The 13,208-nt window shown below is 44.5% G+C and overlaps 1 protein-coding gene across 2 annotated transcripts in view; it reads left to right on the forward strand.

The window, feature by feature from the left end:
- The window catches only part of SNX25 (sorting nexin 25), a 1,900,476-nt gene that overhangs the window by 1,764,238 nt on the left and 123,030 nt on the right, over nucleotides 1–13,208 (forward strand). For both annotated transcript variants that reach the window (XM_069631510.1, XM_069631509.1), the window contains 2 exons: nucleotides 2,491–2,557; nucleotides 3,314–3,495. In XM_069631510.1, coding sequence (XP_069487611.1) covers nucleotides 2,491–2,557; nucleotides 3,314–3,495 — 249 coding nt within the window. The remainder of the gene's footprint in view (nucleotides 1–2,490; nucleotides 2,558–3,313; nucleotides 3,496–13,208) is intronic.

The raw sequence follows: 13,208 nt of genomic DNA on the forward strand, positions 1-13,208 counted from the left end.
TGCCTCTTCTTCGTCGCAGTACCTCTGACAGTCATACATGCGGAAGGTGGGGGAATTGAGTCACAATACCCCATAAAGTTGGGGAAAGGGTTGGGTTGATCATTAGTTGGAAAAGGGGGATACCGTGTCTCTCGTAAAGGCATCCCACTCCCCACAAACTCTTCACCAAGGTGGTCTTTGACCCTTTTTGCTCTCTTCTTGACACATCTAGGCTGTGAGTATCTCATACCTCTTTCCCTGCCAATGGGACATGGATAACAATATCCCATAATGGCACCTGGAATAAGTGATTCTTCTTGGAAGGGGGTGGTGAGGGTACCCCACTCTCGATTCCCAAGGACCCTCTACCCAGATGATACTCCCTCGCTTGTCCACCCCCGGGGTCGGTATCCAAAAGCAATGGCCTTTCTCTGGCCACCTGTGCAGAGGATCCCAGGGGAGCAGAAGTGAAAATACCCTCAGGTTTCTCACAGGGGGATGAGCTTTTGGCTAACCTACACCAATTTTATCACCAAATAATGGCAGCATTTGGGCTGTTCACCAGACCACCGTGGCAGGTACTGTTGCTGCTGGGTAAGTCCATTCTAGGATGCTGGATGATATAAATCTCTCTCCAAGAGCGGTTCCTGTGTTTTGATGTGAACATTTGTCAGGTTTCACAAAACATAGTTGTAATTCTGGACACAGTGTCATGCGTCCTACAGGCAGACTAAGCTGCAGGCACAATAGTGAAAGGAACTCCAACTACCACCAAGAGAATACAAAATATGCATGTGCTCATGGTGCTGCTTTTTCATTGAAACAAGGACATTATTGTGGCCGATTTCTTCCCCTTCTGCCTTACTCTAGTCCTCTTTAAGACAGGGTAAAATATTTGGACAGAAAGCAGTTTTGGAGCTAGCCACTGATTAATCCTCTTAAGAAAGAAAACGGGCAGCAGTTTTGGGTATTTCTACATTACAAGCTATTGGCAGCGTCTAATGTGAAGTTAGCCTTCGAGGAATCTTCCTAAAAGTCTGCAGATATTAGCTGCCTATTCTAAAGCATGCACTCAAGTTAGACAGACTTCGCCCAGGATACCTGTTTGCTTGGCATACTCTTCAGGGGGCGAGGGGGGCTTTAAACCATCCTCTACACAGGGAGCCGTCTAATGTTTGATATGATTGACCATGGGGTACTGCTTAAAATCATATCAAACCTTTTGAGTTTTGGGGTCTCTGTTCTCCTTAATGCAATCCTTCACAACCCGCTTGGGTGGGACTGAACTCTTGTAGGTTCTCGCTCGCCTTGCTATCCCTCCTTGTTCAATGCTTCCTCCAGTTTTATTTGTAATCGGGGTAGCTAGGTGTCAGTGCGATGCTGTGGCATGCAGTGGATGATATTTAGTTGTAACGCTAGGTATCTGGCATTAATGATCTCTGAATCAAGGGTTGGATTACTGATTATTTCTTGGAAGCTAAATAAGCCCTAGACAAAGTTGCTGTTGTTTTTAATTTCCCCTCCGATCATACCTATAAATGCAGACACAGTTGGTCACTGACTTCTTTCTACCGCACTAAACAGTTTGTTTATGGATGGATTTCTATCTCTCCATGCACCTCCATATTTTGATTCACGTAAGGCGTTGTGGTTGAATTTGCCCTCACTGCTCTGAGGGCAGCGTGTCATGCCACCGTCAGACTGCTTGTGATGTCCAAACTAAATACCCAGTGCGAAAGTATTTGTATTGGTTACCTCTGTTTGCCTTGATTCAATTTAAAAGAGCGTTTGGCCCATTGTGCCATTCAGACTAGTGCTCCTCCCAGGTATTTGCCCGCAGGGCTTAGGATCTCTAGTGGTTCCAAAGGTTTCCAGACTGGGAACAAGTGAGACCTGAAGAGCCCAGACTGAAAAAAAGTCTCTGCCATATCCAGTACTTACTCTGCAGCAATTAACTCTACTTAGAATTTTACGTCCTCCTTATTGAGAACAAATCCAAACTTTTTTTGTTTCCAAAAACTGAGATCTTGTTTATGGCCGCTGTTTCCTGGCACCTTGTGCTATTTAGGTTTTGCTTTTTTTCCTCTGGGTGGATTATAACCAAGCCAACTTTCATTTGGCACTTTGAGAAATAATCAAATATAACTTGATGACACCTATCTGTTTATTTTCTTTCAGAAGACAGTCGAGGGCGTACTTTGTGTTGCTAACCGGGACAATGCATGCTTTTATACTTTCTCACCGTGTTTTGTGATGTTTGCCCATTACTATGCAACTTCGTGTGAGATATTGATTGCAGTTAGCTTGGTTTGAAATGAAGGCGGCGGATTCTTTGAAATAGTGGAGCAACAAAGCTACATGGTACTTCAGAATTGAATTGGTACACAACATGATAAAATTCCAACACAAACATACATAACTGTACATATATTGTGTATTCAATTGTGGAAAAGGCTAGGTTTGAAGGATGATGTGCTTTACTTAATTCAGGTTTATTGTGTTTTCTCCTAGTGTTTAAATGGGTCCGGAAGACGCTAATCGCATTGGTGCAAATCACCTTTGGAAGGACGATCAACAAGTGAGTGACACATTATTCTGTTCTGAAATGTTGGATTACACCAAATTGACAAATTATACGATAACACAGAATAAAAGAAAAGAGCGGTAAAGAGAGGTCTACCAGACACTGTGAACACTAAGCACAGAAGATGATCATGTTTTACACTACTGCACATCCCTACCCCCGTCACAGAGCACTCCCAACACACACGCAACTGCATTCACACTGCATTCCACAGCTTTCTCACTGAACTCGCGGCATTGTGCATTGCTTTTTCCCTCTCACCGCTGCCCTTCCTTCCACACTATTAAAACTAGAGTATCCCCCTCTCATTCCTTCTGCTCAGAGGAAAGAGGGGTATACACCGGGTCATAGACTTGTCTTTTTGTGGATGACAGGTGGTGAAAGAGACAAGTGAGATGAATCGATCTTTGAACTAACTATTTAAGAAATTGTAGATGCTTAATTCAGATAAAGCCAGCTGTTTAGTGTGAACTGATTCCCAGGAGAGGACTCCATGCCCCAACAGCGACAAGATTTTACAAAGAATGGAAAATCACTCTGGGAAAAAGAAAAAATAGAAGTAAGATTGTGAAAGTATCCAAACTACGTTTTCCAAAAAGAACTGCACGAACAAGGGACTCCTTACATTCTGGGAAAACATGTCTTTGACAAGGGTATTGATCTAGTGAGATTGTTCATTCTAGGGAGGTAATGTTTTCATGCCTACTTCCTACGTTAAAATATTGTTTTAAAAACATCTTTTTTTCACAGGCAAATACGAGATACCGTTCATTGGATCTTCAGTGAACAGATGGTGGTTTACTACATTAATGTGTTTCGGGACGCATTCTGGCCTAATGGAAAGCTAGCACCTCCAAAAGCATCCAGAACGGAACTCCAATATCAAGAAACAAAATACAAAGCACAACAAAAATTACTTGAAAACATTCCAGGTAGGACGGATCAGGTTTTTAACGAGGTAGCAAATGCTAGATGGGACATTCAGGATTTTAAAATGTACAGGACCATATGCTGTATTGTAACACTCTACATTTCAGTAGAAAATTGCTTCGAAGTGCAGAAGTAGCTAAGGGCGAACACGCAGAGAATTGGGGCCATTTACAGCTAAGCCTACATGTCGCATCACAGTTCCTAACTATGGGCAGAGAGGAGGAAAGGAGTGGAAAGAGGAAGAGGGGCAAGCACATTCACAGTTAAGACCGGAGGTGGCATATCAGATCCTGACAGCGTGGTAGGTTGATGTAAAGCAGTGGAAAGAAGCAGAGGTCAGGGGCCTTCACAGCTAAATCCAGAAGCTTTGTTCCACAGCTTTTTGGGGTGGCAGAGGTGATGTCGGGGGCATTCACAGCTCAGCCCAGAAGCCTTATTCCAAATCCTGACAAAGGAGGAAGAAAAGAGAAGAAAGAGGGGGAGAGGTCAGTGGCATTCATCGACTACCTCCCTACTTGTCCCAATGGAGGATAGGAGAATAATACTTGATGGTAAAACATTTCCATGTCTTGACTTTGAATGTAATTACTGTGTGGGTCTTTTCAGTGCAGTAATTACATTCAAAGTCCTTTCCCTCGCTGTCTGGTCTCACCAGCAACTCTTCCTTGAAGGGGGTAACCCCTTGATCCTCAAGCCTTTGCCCAAAACATCCACAAAGCGGGTGTTCCACTCCTGTTAGCCCCTACTTAGCACATCTCTCCATCACTTACCTGATTCTTCCGACACAGCTCTGGTTTCACCTGTCCAGTTCTGCATCCTGGATGTCATGTCAGCACACTACCGCTTTTAACACCCCCTACCCATCCCTACTATTCCGCCCCCACTCATATGCACCCCCACTCCCCACCTGCATGGTCATTTGCCAAGCTACATCGCTGCATGAACCACATTGCACTTGCAGGGCGACAATGACATGCCTCTTGTTGAAACAAGTACATTCACTCTGCAGTACAGCAAGGTTAAACCCACTAAAAATAAAAACAAAGAATGCAAAAAGCAGGCTGTCTGGGTAGGCGGGGGTCACTTGCCTGCATATTGTATTAAATTAATATGATGAGGGTGGGGTGCACTGTTATAAGAGGGGTACTTTGGTGGCCCCGTGGAAGAGTTAAATGAAAGTCGTAGTGAGCGGGAAGTGGACATAGTACTTTCAGCCTGACGGTCCATACTCCTAGTTTGGTTTGATGCTTGCAGCCTGTATCATGGTGTTGTGTGGCACATTACCATCTGGGTAAGGTTGAGGGTAGGGAGAGCCAGCACATGGGCAGGGACCCTAGTCATTTTCCTTCTTCGAAGCAAGGGTTGGATGCAAAGTCCACGTCCTCTATTTTGAGAGTTAGAAGAGAGCAATAGGAATCCCACTTTAACAGAATTTGCCAAGTCCATCCTAGGCAGCTAGAATCCAGTAAATCATGAACATTATCAAAAGATTTAAACACTTTATAAATAATAGTGTCCATATCCATCGCCCAATAACTTTTTGTTTTACAAACAACATGTAAGAAAAATAGAAATCTCAACACAAGGCATATTACATTCAAGACAGATATACTCTATAGATAGAAATGTAGGCATTCAAATTAATTAATTTAGTGTTTTCCCTTCAAGTCGAACCAACTCAGTAATATATCTCCTCCCTCATAATACAAATTAATTGCTGCTATGATATGACTCAGTTACGGGCTACCTTGAGTTCTGAGCTGTACACGTATTGCAGCTGTATGTACATTCATTTGGTATGATGCCCAATCCTATTAATTGTGTTTGCAATGGTAAGTTAAGGGCTAGTGTTATCCTGTTAGGCGTCTTTTGTCACTGTGTCTCTGAACTAGGTTAGTGGGATCTGAGGTGGCTGTCATAGTGTTAGGCTCTGAAAAAAATGTTACTGTCGCCTATTTGTATGCAACTCTGTGAAAAGGAAGTTCCTTAGTCAACAGAAGGATACAATGTAATGCTGTTCATCGTTACTTGGCAATACTTTAGTAACACATTTAATGGTACTGAATAGATGCATAATAAAAATTGACTCTTGTATAGAGTTTTGAGCCCAATATCGACGTAACCTATTACAGAGATCTCCAAACGGCTGTACATTCACATAAGCAAATTGATAAAATAGTGTTTCAAAAGTTCACAGTACTCCGAACGTTACATTCAGAATATGGGTAAATGGACTAAATATGTGATTTTAAGTACATTGTTTTAGAGGCGAACAGGGACACTCACTATAAAAAGTCCATTTGCAGCTAACCCATAAAAACAAATGTTTCTGTATCCGAGGTTATGCCCATTTCAGATGCTCTAGCTCTATGAATAAATAACTGTGTGTTGTCTCGTAAGGAAGGTTCTGTTTCCATCTGATGGTGCTGCAGCGATGCTCTGCTTGCCTATGCACTTGCTGCCAGTGTGCCACAATTGGATATAATAATGTATTGATCTGATTCCATATTGCTCTGAGTTATTGAATGCGGGTCTTTGGAGGTCTCGTAATGCTTCCTACATCTATGTAGGGATGTAGAATACACACACACACCATTTGTATTGTGTTTGGTGTGAGACCACTGAGACATTGTTTGACAGTATAGGTTTTGGAAGTACCGTATTGTAAAGGTGTGGTTTCGTTTCTGGCCATATGATGTATATCACAAGCGCTACACCTGAAAAATCGAACAGTTTACATGTGGCAATCATGTAATGTTCACTGGAATGATTTGCAAGAAACTTGAACAGAGTTTCCTTCAAAGATTTGCTTTTTTAAAGTGCTTTTTGTATGGGGGCCCCAGAATCGTTGCTAAAACTTTGTAATAAGAGAGGACAGTTTTTTAGTGAGATATTGAAAATCTCATAGTTTAGTTGATTGAAAGGGGACAGTAACCTTATTGTATTCTTTGTTGCCACTTTATTTTTCAAAGAGTTGTCATCTTACAACATTTTATACTTTGGGAAATGCTGTGGTAACAGGTGTGTGTTTGCAGATACTCAATGTTTTGTTATGGCTATTAGGTGGCGCTTTAGCTCCAATTATATAAGCCACAAAAACATCAAATGGGAGGGAGATAGTATGGGAGGTGGGACATACAGCCTGTTTGGGGGTGGAGGTGTTGTCTTTTTAGCCACCCATTAACTGCCCCTGACCATACTAATCCCTATGGCCAATCCCACCCACTACCTACCCATCCAAGCCCAAACCCCATCCTCCTGGGATCTATTTGACCCAGATGTGTGCTGCTGAGGGATTGCCATTGATCTTTGTTAATAAGACTTCTGAAAGGTAATGGCTTCATTACAGCTATAAATCCACTCCTGTTGTAATAACAATGTCTTAATGAAGTTTGCCTTCAACCACTTACTTTATAAGCACTATTTTTGTCCTTGCTTCTGTGCCCTGCAGTGAATTATTAAATGCATCTTTTATTATTCGCTAAACACCGGTGACCAGTCTCTTAAGTGCAGAACCAGGAGTCGAACCTGCGTTGCTCTACGTTGTCTTGCCTCCAAGACAAGTTCATTGTCCCTGAGCTATCCTCCCAGCACAGCTAGAGAAAAGAATTTGCTAGCTACTCCCATGGTAAAACTGGATACTCAGACAATAAGCAAGTTCTTGCCATTATTACACAAAAGCCAAAATGGTCATAGCTTTCAAATTCATATATCACACTGCTATTTCTTTTTGTACACATGAGTTGCCTGATTGGCATGTTCTGTTTCAATATGTTGGGATGTGAACTCAGTGCACATAATGTGACTTTGGTGTGTAGAAATATGTTTATTTATGACACGTTTAAGTTCAGGATTCCCATTAGGGTGACATGACTGATTTCATGTTCCCTGAATACAATCCCACCCCACAATTCTGGGCAATAAAGGAAAAGTGTTTTTCTCAAAGCTCGAAATGTATTTAAAACGATTTCTCAATTTCAGACCCATGTGGTCCTTGACTTTCCACCACGTAAATCCCCAAAATGTTATGTATTCATAAACAGTCACCCAAATGAAATTCTCCCTGCGTTCATGAAATTCACTACTGGTTCTGACGCAAGCATTCATTTCCAGATTTTTATATATATATTTACTGAATAATCCTTGGTTAAAGAGATGTTAAGGTAAAAATTGAACGCAACACAACCTGTGAAATTCGGCAGCTATTTCAAGCAAAGCCACCTTTACTACATGCCTCCTGTTGCGCAGCGTGCGGCCACAATGATGACGACAGAGAGTACATCACTAATTACATCCTATATGACATTGTTCAGATGGATTTTTAGAATCTGGCCTGGTGGACAGGTTTTAGGAAGCCACCCTAGTCATGATGAACAGGGAGCTCTGAGGGGTTAGCCAAAACTCAATCAAGGTAGGTGGATGAGCAATCAAAGCTTTGTCACAGGACAATGTGAGTGGGGTTAGGGGCCCTCAATGAGTTTACACAGATTAGCACACAATAATTCAATTTAGACAGTCGGTTATAATTAAATCATTATGTATTTTAGGCCTTGAGAATACACTGAAAAATGAAACTAGCAGGTAGTACTAACACACAATACTCTATAATACAAATATATACAATCACCATTAGGTTCACTTAATAAACATCAGATAACTTAAGCAAGCAGGTAAGTAAGGTAGATGCAGTAAATAATGGGAGCCAATCACAAGAACTATAGCCTAACCTGAGAAATCCAAACCTTAAGATACAATGGGGTTTTGTGCCCAAAGGTCACAGAGCCCAACACAGTGTTTCTCAGTAGTATGAGTTCTCTTTAGAAAGGATACAATGGGCTTGGGGTGGTGATTCATTTCAAATGATTTAAAAGATATACAACAATTTACCAAAGGAAAGGTAAGCGTTCTCCTTTCTTCCAGACCCAAGGCAACCAAGGGGCAAGATATCCGACCCAGATTCCACTGACGACCAAAGGTGAGTAGAATGGAGATAGGCGACAAAGGGACTTGTTCCCAATATTTTCCTATGGAGAATGATGGTGGGTGGGACATGCACACTGTTGCTTGCTTACCCCATGACTCTGATTTTCCCAGATGTCTTTGTGGATCATCTGAGGTTTTCTGGGGGCACGTTCATCCACTATTTGTGCCAGTGGGAGGTGACCAGGAGTTGCAGGTTCAAGGATTCTTCCGGTCTGATGGAAATGCAGAATGCAAGCCCTGTTGGTGAAGAAATGCAGAATCCAACTATGCAGACCTCCTCAGGACTCTTCACAGGATGGTGGAAGGCGAGTTCCAGCGACAATCACGGTTTACAGGCAATGACAGGTGTCTTTCCAGTCACGGTCAGATCATCTGCTCCAGAACAGGTTCCCTTGATAGTGGGGCACAAAGTCCAGCTTAGCATTTGTGTCATAAGGGCGCTAGAATCATTGGGCTTCATAAAAACGTTAATGCCCAACTCAATTATTGGACTAGATTTCATTGATATGAAATTTGATATATGAATGATTTTAAATTGTCTTGATTTGTTGATTGCTAGAGTAGGGTAAAGCTGAATTGAAGTGAATTGTTATAGTATTTTATTTATGCTATTGTATGTCATTTTATGTTGTCTGGTTTGTGAAAAGTCGATAATTCGGCTGAAACACAATTAAAAGAAAAAGGTTACAAGCTGGAATTAGGGGGAAAAGGCGACTTTTGGCACGTGCTTGTGACTACCAATGTTCAGGGCTTCAACTAGGAACAGCGATAGTTCTGGCGAGGTAGCCCACGAGAGAGCTGGTCAAACCACCTGGCAGTCCAGGGACACTTCTGAAGGCTCTGATGGGTTAGATCCTCGATAAGGCATCCATACTAGTTGTTCCCACTAGTCCAAGGGCTGAAGCACCGCTCAGGGTCTTTGGAGGTCAATCAGAGGAGCAGGGCTTTACCGGGCTAAACACAGGAAGGGATGCTGGTCCACTTCAGGAGTCCTCATTAGGTCATCAATAGTCTGCGGTTCTTCGAAGGGATTCTTGGCTCCAACGTAGATCTGAAGAATAGCTGCACAGGTCCTCCTTATCCGAAATCCAAGCTGGAAGCAAGTCCAAGCTCACCAATGGCAAGTATCTGCACCATTCAAACAGCCCGTAGTTGTCCAATCAGGGACAACTAATGGTTTCAGATCCACCCCAGAAGCAGACTTTCTGGCAGTCCCAGCCCCCTTCCTGGGCCCACACCCACACACACAAAAGCTCACTAGTGTGCAAAAGCAATCGCTTTCCCCGTAAGTGCATGACCCTATAAGACCTTTCTTGACATGGGACGGCAGAAAGAAGGCCAAACTGCAATATGGCCAAAGAACACACAAACATCTTGTGGCAAGGCCATTATAGGTCACTAGCTACGTTTAGTAGCCATGCGTGGTAAATGCAAATGGGCAAACCAGAAATAATTCAAAAACTGTATAAATGTAACTGCTGCCACCAGCTTGTCTTTAGATGCATATCAAAGTTTTACAAATCCTCTGTGTCAAAACCTAAGGTGATACAAAAGTATCCACATTGCACTGCACTGTGAGGTGCTGTGTGGAAATGTACAAAATACAAGATTTAAAAAGGATAACCTAGTTTCCCAGTACTGATAGTCTGAATCCCTTGACAGTTTCCAAATAACATGTGAGCAAACGGCAAGGGAAGTGAAACTGAAGGCTTTGCTTACCTTCAAAAAGTTAGGAAAGGATCAACAACAGAGCAAAAAGAATGGGGTTCCATAGGACACTATGGAGGGAATGTTTTAGGGGGATTTCAACCACAACCTCAATGATGTCTCAGATACTAAAGCCAAAAACCTCACCAAATCACTCACAGAGATACAGTTCTCTCAACCTACGCACTCCCCTGCCCACTCCAAAGGATGCACCCTGGACTGGATCCTCACACTTAACACACCAGTCACTATCATACCCATTATACTTGTGCCCTGGTCTGACCATTCCCTCATTGAGTTCCAGTATCTCATGCCAACCAGCCATCTAACCTTCCTTCTGACCCTCGTCTGCAACACCCGTAGGCTCATGATAGCCAGTCTGTCACCCACCCTCATCTAACACCCATCTAAACATCTTCCCTTACTGATGTCACCCAAGCTCATGCCTCCCTGATTCTCAATGCCCTTACATGTACCATTGACCAACACGCCTGCTAAAACCTAGCACCTCCAAACAAGGTACAAGGGCCAATAACTGGCTCTCTGATTAACTTATCGCTGCGCCAGCACAAACCTGCTCTAAAAGTCTATGCCAAGAAACATCAGCTCCATGCTAAACCATTCTCGCTGGCACCTCACGTGGCCTGCACCCCATCTCTCTGCCCACCCATTCTATTTCTCCCCTGTCACCCCAGAGGATATTACCACTACTACGCCTCAAATCATCCAACTGCAGAGCCGATGTTTGTCCTGCCCATATTGTTAAACTTTGTGCAGCTATCCTAGCACCTGCGATAACCAACTTTGTTAATGCTTCCTTCGCTCTCAACAACATCGCTAGCTGTGTCAAATTTGCTTGGGTCTCGCCCCTCATCAAGAAACTCTCACTCACAGGCTGTTCGGCGATGGACGAGTGAGGACGTTTATGTGAGCAGCTCCGTGGGAGCAGCATATTGCCAAAAATTTCTTAGTATTTCATCACCTGAGAAAGAGCACCAAAAGCGACATAGTGAGAAGATCTAGGAGTGCCGTTGACGGAAAACTGTGGATTGGCGGAGATGGAGGCCGATCAGTATTGCCCGCCGTCTTGCTGCCTGTCGCGAAGCCCGGGACTTGCCTCAGAGGTGCAACTTCCCAAGCCCCACTGCCTCCCTTTGAGGGTGGAAGGGACAAGGCACACTGCACGGCGACTCGGACCAATAGCACGACAGGTCTGGGCTTTGGTGTTGCTTTGGTGTTGCGGGCTGGGAGGCGGGCCAGCTGGGGGAAACCGCTCAAATGCTCTTGCGGGTGGTCGCAGGACACTCGTGGTCGCAGGACACTTGTTGAGACTGGAGAGAAACTGGATCGCTGGGACACATTCGTCACAGTCCCGTGAGGAATGCAGAACTCCTGGCTACGGGCTGAAGGGTACACACCCCACCACGGCCGGATACAGAGGAGTCCACCGGTCTTGGATCCTTAATACGCTGGTAGGAGCACGGAACACAAAGGAACGCAAATCTGTGGTCCCGTACACGTGACTCATGAGCCGCTGTCGAGGAACCGGCCTACTGACTGGCACGACCGGTGCAGCGCGGACACAGTGGAGTGGGATGCACTACGGAGGGGAGCCATCTGATGCCCCAACACAGTCCTGTGCTGAGGGGGAAAGGGTTCCCATACAACTTAGAGCATTGAGGTAAGGTGAGCCGGTTACTGCACAACTTCATCGTGGTGGGCTGACCATGATGGATGCATGAAATGATTTAGCAACACCGTTCCCCAGCTGCCGTGGAAGGGGTATAAAGCCGACCTCTCAACCCTTGCAGGATACCTTGCTCCAAGTTGGTGCGCTCCGCAGCCCAACCAGTTTTACGCTCCCTGCTCTATTGGACCACAGGCAGAGACACACATTGCCAGCCACGGATATACGAACTGTGAGCCCAGATCATCCACCCCTGCTAGACAGGCCCGCAGGCCCCGTAGGATACGAACTTGGGCCCTTCTGTTACTGGGTCGCTGCTATGGCAGAGAAATAGCGTGCCAACAATGGGGGGATCGGGAAAGGGGTAATCCGGCTGAAAGCAGGACCAGCGTTGAGACGACAGACCAGCTGACACCTGGGTACTCCACTTTACTGATATGGATATAGGTCCCGGAGGGAGGAAGGTGCTGGGAAAATCCTACTGCCTCCATAACAGGATTATGAGGCAACGCATGAATGTAGCAAACATACGATCTGACTGAATGACAAGCCATGTGCTTGTGACGGGAGGAGCCTAAAGCATACCTCAGGGCAGTGCACTCTGGCAAACACTGGAAGCATCCTGATTGTCATGACCACTGTCAGGGGCCACAAGCTGTGCCACAAGCGAGCTCCCACAGTTACTCTAAGGGCCTCAAGACTTCTGCAAAAAGCAGTCCTGGTGCACCTGGCACTAGGCTCGTATACTGTAAGGAGATACTTACCATTACTTTCAATTGAATACATGGGCCTTTAAATCCAACATGGAAGCGACCTGGAACTACTTTGCCTGGTACAACTTTACCTGGGCTATATAAACCACACCCAGACTGCAGAACACGCTTTGCGTTATTCTGCAGCTAGCAGCGTGACGCTCACTGTGTCCAGTTCCTGGTCTTCAGCATCTTCCTATAATCCTGCAAGAACAAGATTATTCTGTTTTACCTGAGAATACACCTTCCAGCACTCAGCATCTCAACCAGGCTGCAATCTGTGGAAACCGAGAGAAGAAGAAACATCACGCAGCTGTGAGTACTAGCTTGGGGAATTCCGGTGACCCGCTACCACAGCTGTTGCTCGAACATCGCGACCTGCAATAACGAGAAAAGAAAAAACAATATTAGAACGCACATGCTTCCAAAACATCGAATTCCTATGTCTTACCTGAATTCCATCGCGCTACGCCGCGCTTCCATCCGGGGCACCAGAGCAACCTCCTGCAAAGGAAAAGGAGACAAACTCAGGCTCGCTTTCAATATTTACCAACCGCACAGCGCTTTACTTACCTTAACGGATTCC

This window comes from Ambystoma mexicanum, chromosome 6q (assembly GCF_040938575.1).
Source record: "Ambystoma mexicanum isolate Mex_15411 chromosome 6q, UKY_AmexF1_1, whole genome shotgun sequence".
Lineage (NCBI taxonomy): Eukaryota > Metazoa > Chordata > Amphibia > Caudata > Ambystomatidae > Ambystoma > Ambystoma mexicanum.